General features: G+C 34.6%; 1 protein-coding gene across 6 annotated transcripts in view; it reads left to right on the top strand.

The window, feature by feature from the left end:
- Window positions 1-13,687, top strand: part of RNGTT (RNA guanylyltransferase and 5'-phosphatase) — a 355,704-nt gene that overhangs the window by 126,917 nt on the left and 215,100 nt on the right. For all 6 annotated transcript variants that reach the window (XM_012523691.4, XM_058307139.1, XM_071218594.1 and 3 more), the window contains 2 exons: window positions 968-1,039; window positions 9,034-9,198. In XM_012523691.4, coding sequence (XP_012379145.3) covers window positions 968-1,039; window positions 9,034-9,198 — 237 coding nt within the window. The remainder of the gene's footprint in view (window positions 1-967; window positions 1,040-9,033; window positions 9,199-13,687) is intronic.

The raw sequence follows: 13,687 nt of genomic DNA, 5'->3' as shown, positions 1-13,687 counted from the left end.
CTACCACCTTGTTTTCTTGGTTTAAATAAAAATGGCACTTTAATAAATAGTTAAAAATAATGAGTGAATTCATTTATCTTAAGTAAATTGGGTTAAAGATGATAACCACAGATTATTGTCCCTAGCTTAACAAACACATGTTCAGGAAAGAAGTTAATTAGTAATGATTTCTTACAAGAACAAAATCTATTTGTCCTAAATCAGAATGCTTTTCATTTTAGGTGGCTTTGTGGATTTCCTGTCATGAAATTAGATAACCAAAAAAACTCCTTTGAGATGATATGGGAAAGATAAATAATTTTAGGTCAAAAACTTATTAAGAATAAAAAGACTATAAAATACACCATTATATACCTACAGTCATCTTTATTGTCCTTTATGTCTTTTCTGCCAGAGAATATTATTAATTTTGTTCTGACTTCTTAATGGCTGTGCCAGATTTGCATTGATTTATTCATACTCTCTTGTCTTGTCCCTTTGATCAAAGTCTAGTGGAGGAGCATGGAACAAAGAAAGATCATGAGGATCACTTAAGGATTAAATGTATAAGTAGGGTAGTATCTGTAGATTTTCTGAGTAAAGTAATTGGCATGTAATAAAATTTAAAGCAATGATTACAAAATTATTAGAGAAAAATGACTCCAATATTTTGGATTTAAAGTTTGTATTCTTCACCCTAATAGTTGCTTGGTAATTCATACATACAGAAAATGTAGTACAGTAATTAAAATATAAAACAATATAATGAGATATTGTCAGGTGATTTTATTTCAATATAGAATAAATGCATATGGGGACTTTGGGGGTGCTCACAATCAACTGATTTGATCTGGGTACAAGTGTATTCACTTAGATATTTCATCAAGTTGTATATTTATGATTTATATGATTTCTGTGAGTATGTTATATTTCAATAAATTGAATTGTTTTTAAAGTATGAAGGAACTTATCTTATTTTCTCTTTTAGGAAATGATTATTGACAGAGTAAATGGACAGGCTGTTCCTAGATACTTGATATATGACATAATTAAATTCAATGTAAGTACCTTTTCTAAATTATAAAATGCTTTGTATTAAATTTTTCTAACTGTATTAATATATTTGAAATGGGAATTAATAAATTGAAATTTGAATTAATATTCCTTATTAAGAAATCTAACAGGAATGGATGTGGCTCAAGCAGTTGTTTGCTTGCTCCCACATGGGAGGTCCTGGGTTTGGTTCCTGGTGCCTCCTAAAAAAACCCAAAAACAAACAACAAGCAGACAAATGAAAAAGCCAACTCAAGGGAGCCAATATGGTTCAGTGGTTGAGTGCCGGCATCCCACATACAAGGTCCTGGGTTCAATCTCTGGTCCTGGTACCTAAAAAAATAAAAATAAAAAGTCTAATAACATTGATAGAAAAATCATGTAGGATGAAATTTTAGGTCCTTAGTTTGTTACTTAAAAAAATTCTGTGTTGACAAAGAAAGCAATATGTTATTTTTCTTTTAATTTCTAGCAATTCGTATTATGTTGCTTGTCTCATAGTGAGGGTATCTGTGAACTTACACTAAAAACTTAACGTCTTTGCTTTCATTGTATAGAATGGGAATAAAAATATGATTTCTCTGTTTTCTTTTCCTCCCCTCCCCTTCCCTCCCCTCCCCTCTCCATTTCCTGGGGTTGTCTATTCTGCCTATAATGTCTAGATGTATCTAGAACCTTTAGGAGTATTCCTGCATGAGGCACTGATTATTGTGGCAATCAGTGAGATTTTCCTGAGGTGTGCATAAGCCTTATCTCTAAAATGACCTCCTGACTCACTTTGATATCTCTTAGCCATAAAAACTTATTTGTATTTATTATTTCCCCCTTTTGGTCAAGGTCTTTCTCCAAATGCATCACTAGTTGGTGCTTGGTAATAATTCCTTGGTTCTACCATGGAGGCCCATCCCCAGGAGTCATGTCCCACACTGGGGGTAAAGTAGTGAGTTTATATGGTGAGTTTGGTTTAGAAAGAGGCGACATTTGAGTAACAAGAGGTTTTCAGGAGGTAACTCTTATGCAATATATATTGCTAGGCTAAGTTTCAATTTTACAAGTATAAGATTCATAAGTACAAGCATTCATATCAAGGGTCTAGTATATTGGTCTGTCCACTTTGCTAGATGCTTTCTATGTACTCTAGAGATTCTTGCCCACTCTATTAGAGATTGCGGCAGGACTCCCCAGGATGGGAATTTAATATTTTGTTGGTTATTGTGTGGGTCTCCACCCACTGAGATAATACCCCATGACCACATGAACACATTCATATTCCATAGAGGCATGCCCCAGGTGCACTCTTCCCCACATAGCCACCCTGCTACTGACACCGTACACCAGTGACCCTTCCCTCGTTGTACCTTTTCTGTAACCCCCACTAAGGCAAAAATTTTTTCCCAATTTGCCCTTCATCACTGTAAAATCTTTTATCTTTCATATATATTTACAATTTCTTCTATATGTTCCCTCAGTGTCTTTTTTTTTTAACATCATCTTCAAAGAAACTTTAGGTTACAAAATAGTCATGTTGAAAATATCGGGGATTCCCATATATCCCACCTCCTCTCCCTCTCACATTTTCCCCTATTAATAACATCATACATGAGTATGATACATTTGTTTAAATTAATGAACAAATATTGAAGCAGTGCTACTGACCATGGTCAGTGGCTTACATTATGGTTTACAGTTTGCACTGTACAGTTTTATAGAGTTTGACAAAATGTATAGTGGTCTGTATCTGTCATTGCAAAATCTTGTAGAACAATTCCAATGCCCTAAAAATGTCCTATGTTGCACTTATTCTCCCCCTTCCCCTGCTCCTGTCAGAACCTGTGGTAACCACTGTTTCAATTTTTCTTCAAGAATTAGGTTCATAGTTCCATGCATTAATATTGAGGACTTGAACTACTGGTCTGTTTTCTTTTATTAGGTACTACCTATGTACTCGAGAGATTCTTGCCAGGATGGAGTTTAATGCTTTCTTGTTTATTGTATGGATCTCTACCCACTGAGATAACATTGTGACAGATGAACACTTTCATATTCCATGGAAGCATGCCCCAGGATCACCCTTTCCCACATATCCCCCCACCTCTGACACCCTGCACCAATGACCCTCCCATCCCATATTTGCCAAAAGAACATTCCCATAATTATAGTTTCAACTACAAATTCCCTGAGTTCACTTGTTCCTTCTCCAGCCTTCTTTCCAGTTCCATGGATAGTCTAACCCAACCCCCCAACCCTATTCACCCTCAAATTCCAGCACTGTTGGCCCCATTCACATCACTTCTATCCACTGCCAAACCACCTCCTTCCATAGGTTCTGCCCAGATTCAATATTGGCTCACCACCTTCTACACCCTTTCTATCTTCTGATAACCTGTCTTCCATGCTCTTATCTTTTTGAGTTTGTTCAGTATGCTTAGGTCATATCAATGAGGTCATGAATTATTTGTCCTTTAGGGTCTGACTTACTTCACTCAACATAAGGTCTTCAAGATTCATCCATGTTGTTGTGTGTGTCAATACTTCATTTCTTCTTATAGCTGAGTAATATTCCATTGTATGTATATACCACATTTTGCTTATTCATCCATCTGTTGATGGACAGTTGGGTTGCTTCCAACTTTTTGCAATAGTGAATAATGTTGCTATGAACATTGGTGTGCATATATCTGATCACTTTTCTGCTTTCAGTTCTTCTGAGTATGTACCCAGCAGTGGGATTGCTGGATCATTCTATAGCTAGCAAACATGGGGATTGATGTGGCTCAGTGGTTGAGTGCCGGCTTCCCATATACATATAGTTGGCTTCCTGAGGAACCGCCAAACTGTCCTCCACAATGGCTGCACCATTCCACATTCCCACCACATCCTCTCCAACACTTCCATTTATCTGTTTTCAAAGATGTTATAGAATTAATATGATTTAGAAACTGTCATATGTAAGATTGGCACTGAAATAATGGACTTGTTTTATTTTTAACAAATAAAAAACATTGTCCCTGTCTTAGAGATACTAAGAAAGAAAATTTGTGACTCAAGTTACTTGATATATTCTTTTCTCTCTCTCTCTCTCTCTTTTTTTCATCCTCCTGTTGTCTGCTCTCTGTGTCCATTCACTGTGTGTTCTTCTGTGACTGCTTCCATCCTTATCAGCGGCGCCGGGATCTGTGTTTCCCTTTTGTTGCGTCATCTTGTTGCATCAGCTCTCCGTGTGTGCGGCGCCATTCTTGGGCAGGCTGCACTTTCTTTCACGCTGGGCAGCTCTCTTTACGGGGCGCACTCCTTGCGCATGGGGCTTCCCTATGTGAGGGACACCCTGGTGTGGTACGGCACTCCTTGTGCGCATCAGCACTGCGCATAGGCCAGCTCCACACAGGTCAAGGAGGCCTGGGTTTGAACCTTGGACCTCCCGTGTGGTTCTTATTAGTACTTTAAAAACTCCTTTTTTCCCTCTTATTGTCAAATATTTTGCACATTTCTTTGCCTTTATGTTTCTTTACTTTCAAATGAGTGAAAAAGGCAGTTTAACTCTGACAGAATAAAACAGCATTTTGTAAAATGGAAACTTCTTGGTTTTAGTTATTCTGTGGTTATTTAAAATAAAAGCCTCCAAATTTTATTAGTCTGTCACTAAAAAAAGAGAAACTGATTATGAAGTGTTGAATATGTAACTTGAGGCACAAATATGTTAATCCTGAGTACAAGCAGGAAACTTAAAATCAAAATAAAAAATTCCTTGTTGTAAAATAGAATTTATATTCTGTACTCATTTCCTATAGTTTTAGACTAGCCAAGAATCTGTTTGCCTATTCATGTTTAATTATAGCATGAATGTTGAAATTATTTAGGCAGTACAAAATGACTTCTGTAAATGCAAGAAACTCTTTCAATAGTGTACATCTTTGAAAAGGTATAATCATTCCTCTAGATGTATACTATTCAAATTGCATGATCATTTAGTATTCAAATCAGATTGAAAAGCATTTAAGAATTCTGGAATTAAAAGTGTTTAAATTTTAAGGTTTTGAAGATTTATAACAATTTTTGTTGTTGCTTTTATTACCTTTTTTTAAAAAAAGACATAGATCACACAAAATGTCACAACTGGGGGGGGGAAGGGGAGAGAAATAAATAAAAAATAAACCTTACAAAAACAACAACAAAAAAACAACCCACAAAACACAAGAGGTTCCCATATACCCCATTCTTCATACTCCCCACTCCTCCCCACTCCTCCCACTCCTCCCACACTGACAGCCTCCCTCATCAGTGTAGTATATACATTGAACCTGACAAGAGGTCATTTTTTAATATACTTAATAAACAGCAATATTAAGATTCAGGATAGCTTTGGTTTAGGTTACTTAAATGTACTTTTTTTTCGGAAATTTTTGATGTACGTATTATTTTATTTTTAATTTCTGCATTTGAAACCTAAGCGTTTTTGAATTTAAGAACCTCAAGGCCAAGAAACATACAGTTTTATTTTACTTCTGTTTGTTTGTGACTACTCATATTCCTCAAAAGTAATGCTTCCCAGAATTGGCCTAATCTTAAGACAGACCATGGAATAATGCTCATTGGTCCATATAGAGAAATAAGGGATGGGATGGGGTTGGCTTTGTTACTTTGTGAATGGGGAAGTGATGTCTCCTTTGCTCTTGATATGAGCTCCCCCTTTAATACGTGTTCAACAAAGGTACACTTCTTAGCCTGGGAACTTTGTCTAAGACAATAGTCTTCTAATACTCTTAAAATAATATGAAAAATGTAACGATACCCTTTAGTATGGAGAATAATACAAGGGGTACTCATATACTGACCACAAATTTGTCAAAGCTTGCATGCTTGGTATTTTTGCCCCACTGTCTTTTTAGTAAGAAATCAGACATTACAGATGCAGTAGAAATTTCTTGTGTACATCTCTTTCCTCCTATTCTTGACCTTTTTGCCTAGAAGCATTCTCTACCCTGAATTCGATTTTTATGATTCCCATGAATGTTTTTTAGTACTTTTACTACCTGTGTGTATTTATATAATATATGTGGTTTTCTTTTTCAAAGTTTCTAGTGTTGTGCAAATGTCTTTACGACGTATTGTAACCCTCAACGTTTGTTCCGTGTTACCCTGTTGAAATTTATTTGTGTTAATATTGTAGATTAAGCTCATTCACTTTTATTGAGTATTACATTTTGAAATATGCAAAGTTTACCATGTTTCTTTTTGATGGATATTTAGATTTCCATTGTTTTCTAATATTACTGTATTGAACAATATTGCATTTTTTTTCTTATGCCTGGGTTTGAAAGTTTCTCTAGGAAACTTGGGATATAGTCAACTGAGAAGTGTTTTTAAAAGTCCAATCTCTCATCATTACCTTGTGGAGATTCTGATTAAATTGGTCTATATTAGATCCTGGGCTTTGAATGTGTATGGGGAGGTGGTGTGGGGAGAGGTGTGTGTGATTGTTATAGGGAGCATCTTAATATGAGCCTCCAGCCGCCAATGACCAATGGATTTTTCTTTTGTGATCTGTTTGCCAGTTGTATAATCGTCTCATTTTTCAATTTGGTTGTTTTTCTTTTTTTTTCTTTTTAATGTATAGGAATTAGTTACATTTTATAGATTCGAATCCTTTCTTGGTTATATGCATTGCAAACAATATCTTTTCTCAATAAGCATCTATTAATACACAGAAAAAATTTTCATTTTGGTGAAATCAAATTTATCAGACCTTCTCAAAGTTTGTTTTTGTGTTTTGTTTAAAAAGTTCATGATTCATTCTGAAAGTGATCACTTTCATACTTTCCATTTTTGAGTGTGGAATAATTCATCCAATAAGTATTTAATGAGTGCCTTTTACCGTATTTCAGTGGTTTAGAGTCACATTTCAGATATTAGAATGCATTTATAATTGAAAGGAGCATACGTTTAATTCTTTACTATGGGGACTTCTTTGATTACTAACCACTTTATTTTTAGTCACCAAACCAAGGCCACTATTAGAAAAAAACTTTTTTTTCGTGAAATAATAGTTTTAAAACATTTTAGTTCCTGAGTTTATTATTTTGTCTAGGAAGAATTTCATCAGTCATCTTTATGTCAAGTCCTGTTCGAGATATTAGGTATACACAGATGACTAGGTCACTTCAAAAGTAGTCCATTGGGATATAGGTAGAAAATTGGAGAATTTCTGTTATTTTTAATGTATTTTTTATTCTGTTTTGTCTTTTTTATAGCATATATTATGTATTTTACAGTTGTATGTAAATATAATTTATTACAAATAGAATGCTTATATTATATACATTTGTTGGGTTATACCTTTAGATTGGATACAATGTAAAAACAAATTTGCAGACCATTGGTCTTATGGATGAGAATATAAATATAAAGAAATAATTATAATAGGTTTGTAAATATAACAACAAAGATGTGTAAGAGATGTACTGGTAATAGTGAGATAGGAGTATTCCAGCCTGCCTTGGATATGGTTGAGTCAGTGAAGCTTGTTTTTGAAGATGGGAAAAATGATTCAGATTTATTTTGAAAGGTTGAGTCTTGCAAGTCAGGAGCATAAGACATTTTAACTACTGTTCTGTATGTAATAGTGTACTATTGAAGGGGTTTAGTTATAATAAATGATATGATCACACTTTCATTATTTTGAAAGATAACTCCAGTGGTACCCTGGATAGTGATTTGAAGTGAGAAAGAACTGAAAACAGAGAGGCCAGTTAGTCAATTGTTATCGAGTTCTTCTAGCCTGTTCTCACTATTTTAACAGCTTTCAAGAACTTCCTTTTTAATAGCAGTGTGGATATGAAGTTGAACTTGCTTTCAATCTATTCTTTTGTTGTTGTTGAACTTAGGTATATTTTAAATAAACATTTAGAATGTAATGTTCACAGTTTAAGCAAGTGCCACCGTCTGTGTGTAAATGTTAGTTTGGGTAATATAGATTGGAGAGGAAGGTAAAGACAAAAAGATGGGAGAAGTGCAGGAAAGATTGTCCAGTTACAAAGTAAAGAAGAAGAGGGGGTACTTTATAAGCCATTGAGGTGATGTTGATAATCAAAATGGTTACTGTCAACTAGATGTTGTGTTATAACTATATTAGTAGAAAGCATATGGGTGAAACAAGCTCCTCATGCTCAACTCATACAAAAATGTCCATGTGCTTTATATTTCATGGTTTAAACTATATATATATATAGTTTACATATATGTATAGATATATGTTTGAAGATTTATTTTATTTATTTCTCCCTCCCCCCACCTCATTGTTTGCGCTTCCTGTCGGCTGTCTGTGCCCATTTGATGTGTGTTTGTCTTCTTTGCAGGAGGCACCAAAAACTGAACTCAGGACCTACCATGTGGGAGGGAGGTGCCTTTTGGCTTGAGCCACCTCTGCTTCCTCAAAGCATGTATTTTAAGGGCACAAAAGGAAAATTGTACTGGGGAGAAGAGAAGAAAACTTTTTCTCTTTATGACTATGTGACTGAACATATTTTAACTTTTTCAGTATTAGTTAAAGATGTATGCCTGATATCTTCTACATATTGTTGCCTATAAAGTGTTAACACTAAAAACCAAAAAAAATATTAAGTGGTTGCTTATTTTGATTTTTATTTGCTTATACTTTCCTGAATTATGTAGATTTTAGTTTTTATTTCATTTTAGTAATTTAGAAAATGATAAAAATGATTGAGTATATCAATAATTTATCAGTATGAAACCTTTGGATCAACTTAGAGTAGATTCATACCATTTTCTCATTGTTTTATGCAGTTGTAAATTTAAAGAAATAATTGTGTGTGTGTGTTTTAGATATGCTTCTATCATTAGTTAAACTAATTATCAGGGCTGGTATGTTTGTGCAGGCTATGCACTGAACAACTTCAAAGGATGTACAACATGGCAGCCTCGATAATTATGCTGATAAAATGGTTGTTAGTGTAGAAATTTAAATAATTGTCTCATTTAATTCAGGCACAGCCAGTTGGAGAATGTGATTTTAATATTCGTCTGCAATGTATAGAACGAGAAATAATAAATCCTCGACATGAAAAAATGAAGAGTGGTCTCATTGACAAAACACAGGAACCATTTAGTGTCAGAAATAAGCCTTTTTTTGACATCTATACTTCAAGAAAGGTAAAGTTACCATTTTGTGTTCTAATTAGTCCTTACACTGTATCATAATTTAGTGGAATATGAATGGCATTTTACTGCCCAATACCTTGACTTTCCCTAAGTTAATGGAATTTGATGTGGCAATATTCTGGCCAAACATGTATGATTCCCAGACTTTCCTTCTCTCTTCAGTTAGATTCTCAGTATAGAAACTTTAAGTAGGTTGAGTCCCTGTTTCTCATAAAAATTTTTGATTCATGGCTGTTGGTCTACATTATGTTTTTTAAAAAGTTATCAGCAGTATGGAATTATTTAGAATAAGAATCACCTCTTAGGTCTGTAACCTTTGGATTATAAAAAATTTCACTTCCATGTATATGTATACCCACATACACATTGGAGGTTTTATTTTTATTTTTTATTTTTAAAAGATTATTTATTTATTTATCTATCTATCTATTTATTTATTTATTTCTCTCCCCTTCCCCCCCGCCCTGGTTGTCTGTTCTCTGTGTCTATTTGCTGCGTCGTCTTTTGTCCACTTCTGTTGTTGTCAGCGACATGGGAATCTGTGTTTCCTTTTGTTGCGTCATCTTGTTGTGTCAGCTCTCCATGTGTTTGGCGCCATTCTTAGGCGGGCTGTACTTTCTTTCGCGCTGGGTGGCTCTCCTTACAGGGCGCACTCCTTGCACGTGGGGCTCCCCTACGCGGGCAAGGCACTCTTTGTGCGCATCAGCATTGCACATGGGCCAGCTCCACACGGGTCAAGGAGGCCTGGGGTTTGAACTACGGACCTCCCATGTGGTAGACGGACGCCCTAGCCACTGGGCCAAGTCCGCTTCCCTGGAGGTTTTATTTTATTAGTTGTTTTTGTTGTTTTGACATAAAATGGATCATACTCAATATTCTGGGTATTGAAAATTCCCCCCCCCCCACTTTATATGGCTGGGAGATATTTTTACTTTAATGCAGAGATTTGCCACATTATTTTTTAATTGCATAATATTTGACAGTAAAAATTAATTTTATTTCTATTGATGGACTTTAAATTGTTTCTAGTCTTTTGCTATTACAACATTTTCAGTGGATGTCTTTGCTTATGTGAATGGAGAATTTTTGGTTTAAAATTATAGGTAATGGTGGTAACTACTGCCTGTTGTAAGTAGGGCCTTTTGATTAGATTACTTAATTAAGGTGTAGCCCAGGGTGGGTCTTAGTCCTCTTAATTATGGGATGAATACGGAGAGAGAGAACTCCATGGAAGCCAGAAGCTGAAATAAAGAAACTGGTAAGAGAAGGGAAAGAACAGCAGATGCCACCATGTGCCTTGTCATGTGACATAGGATTCCAGGATCAAAGGCAGCTGGTCTTCAGGAAGAAAGCTTCATTTTGGTCATGCGTGATTTGGACATTTTTATGGGTTCAAAAACTGTAAGCTTGTAAGCTAATATATTCACATTGTTAAAAACCAACCCATTTCATGGTATATTGCTTTTAGTGGCCTTGCAAACTAAAACAGTGGGTTTCTTATTTCCTTGTACACAAATTACATATAGAGTATTGTCTAGCCTTTTTATGTGTTAGGATGTTTATGATTCATTGCATCTATCTCTTAATTTCTTTCTTTTCTCTGTCTTTCCCTTTCCTTTTCCTCTTTCTTTTATTCTTTCTTAGCAGTTTTGAATATCTATAAGATATTCTTGCTTTTGGTAGGGTTAACTTTCTTAGCAAACCTAATTGGTGATTCTTCAAGGTATGTTAGTTGGCTGTCATAAAGGTCCACTTTCCTTAATCAGAATATAAACAAGTATTAGCATGAATACTACGTAATCCCATACTTGATTGTGTACTATTAATATATTAGAGATTTTTGTAGAATTTTTATAAAGGATAAACTGTCATATTTGATCATAACAACAGGCCAGCTGACTATTTCCTAAGAAGCCTCAAAGGGTGATATAACTTTTAGTGAAAATTTTCATGTTTCAGAATCAAGTACTTGCTTTATAGATTTAGAAACTTGGTCTGGGAGCCAGTCTCTCTTTTTTATGTATCTCTAGTATGTGTTGAAATAATAGTTCAGTTTTGAAGAGGACAAGCAACTTACTATATTTTGCCAGTATTTTTACATTAACATTACACGTGGTATCCAAGAAGTTGCATTCTGGCAAGGTTTGATATTTAAATAATAAAATTACTATTTTCTGCCAGATTTAGGGTATTTGAAGTTTGACTCCACAAGGAACCATTATGGTCTTTTTTATATTCAGCCCATGGAATAGTAGCTAATAAACCATGGAATTATAATTTTGAGGGTAAAGGGGAGGATAGTTGTGATAGGAATTATACAGGAAATATAGCAACCTATGCAATTATGTTTTAAACTCTTTTCTAGTACAGTCTGACATGCTAGATAATATGTTTTGTTGCATTTTACCTGCTCCTGCTCAAGTCCATTTAATTTAGTATTAGTCCTTGGATATTTTTTTGGTTTACCAGGGCAGCTACAACAAAATGCCACAAACTGGTTGGTTTAAAAAGCAGGAATTTATTGGCTTGCCAGAAGTCCAAAGTCAAGATATTGGCAGACCAAGCCTTTCCCGAAGTCTGTAATATTTTGGTGTGGCTTGCTGGAAGTCAGTTGCCGCCTCTGTCACATGGCAATCTGTTTCTCTCTTCTCCTGTGTCTTGTACTTCCTGTCCAAATTTCCTTTGCTTACAGACTCCAGTTGTACTGGATTAAGGCCTATCCTGATTCAGTTTGCTGTATCTTAGAAAACGCTATTTACAAATGAATTCATAATCACAGCACCAGGAGTGGGGGTTAGGACTTGAAGAACATGTCTTTGTGGGGGACGTTATTCGCTTTATCACAGGCATAATTTTAGCAGAATTCCTCAAAGTGTTGAGTGGATATCTTTTTCACCTCAAAAAATACGAAGTTTTTATTCTATTTTTGTGGATATTTTATATAATGCCAACTTGTCTTGGGACTTTTTTGTTTGCCCTGATGCTATGATCTTCCTAATGTTCACTGTTAGCCTTTTGTTTGTGTTTTGGCAGCAGGGATATTAAAGGAGTGCCTGCCTACCAGTGCTGTGCCCTGCCCAATAGATAGAGTAAAGAAAAGGTTAACACTTAACAAGGGTGATATGCTTGAATGAAATCTAACTGGAAATGTGGGTACTTATAAAAACATTTTCTAAATTATAAATATAATGGCAAAAGTTGGGCTGAAGCCAGATTGCTTCAGTTGCATTCATTTTATAAAAAACTAATTTGACAGCTTGTGCTGTCATAATTCAAAGTTCAGAATTTAAGAAAATATGCTTTAGATAGTATCGTTCCATCAGTCAAAATCAGTGCTGCTTAGAAATATTTGCAAGTGGATGACTATCAGAACCATTCTTTAAGGATCTGAAGTAGTTATGTAGTTTTTCACTGGAAGACAGGATGCTTTCATTATGTTTTTTTGTACTTATATAAAATATATATGTAAATATACTTACTTTAAAAAAATTTATAGGATGTTCTTTTAAGCATTTCTAATATTTGGAATTTTAAATATATGCTCCTTCTTCCTTTTCAGTTTACACTATTATTTTTGGTCCTCACTTTCTTTTACCAAATGTTTGGTAATGCAGAAGGCAAACACATTTTGTGACAGTTGATTTAAAGAGTAAGATTTTAACATGAGTTTCAGGATAGTAGCTACCATTGACAGGTTATTGCTGTAGAGATTCCTATTATTTCTATCTTTGCTAATGGGAAGGGTAAAATAGTGATATTAAGAATGATAAACCATTTGTTGGGGTATGTATCATTTTATGAGGAATACTAGTTTTTATGTGGTTATAAACAAAAAAATTAAGAACTATGAAAAGTGCATACTTTTTGTAGAGAGTAATAGAATTCCCTTTTTGGACATGTGTAAAAATCTTGAAGATAAGTTTGATTTTAGGACTTATTAATACAGCCCTATTAAGAACCTCCTCATTTTCTCTTAATTTGACCTGTCAAACACATTGAAGGGATAATGAGTTGTTCAGTTTTTAACATCGTTAGAATACAACATCCAAAATGGTAATAATAAGTAGCAATTTCTCAAATTACAATTTTATTTGCATTTCCAGTATGAAGGCCAACTAAAGAAGAATTATTTGAATAGATTAAACATTATTATAATTAACAAAACAGGAAGGTTTTCTCTGATCTCTGTTCTGTTTATTTATGTCACCGTCTCAAAGAAGTTACTTATAGATAACTTTTAGCTAATAATTTCCAGAATTTCTTTATGCATGCACAAGCAAATAATTATTTATATTCTTACCACCCCTACCCAAAAGGTGATTGTTTACATACTATTCTATATGTTGCCTTTTTTAACTTAATATATCTTGAGGTCTCTCCCTTCCCCATATTGGTATGTAGAGATTTGCCTTGTACAAATGCACAGATTTCCATCATATCATTGTAACAAAATTTGTTTAACTACCCCGTGGTTATGGAC

Source organism: Dasypus novemcinctus, chromosome 11 (genome assembly GCF_030445035.2).
Source record: "Dasypus novemcinctus isolate mDasNov1 chromosome 11, mDasNov1.1.hap2, whole genome shotgun sequence".
Taxonomy (NCBI): Eukaryota; Metazoa; Chordata; class Mammalia; order Cingulata; family Dasypodidae; genus Dasypus; species Dasypus novemcinctus.
The sequence above is the reverse complement of the archived record's forward strand: the minus strand, read 5'-3'. Positions and strand labels throughout refer to the sequence as shown.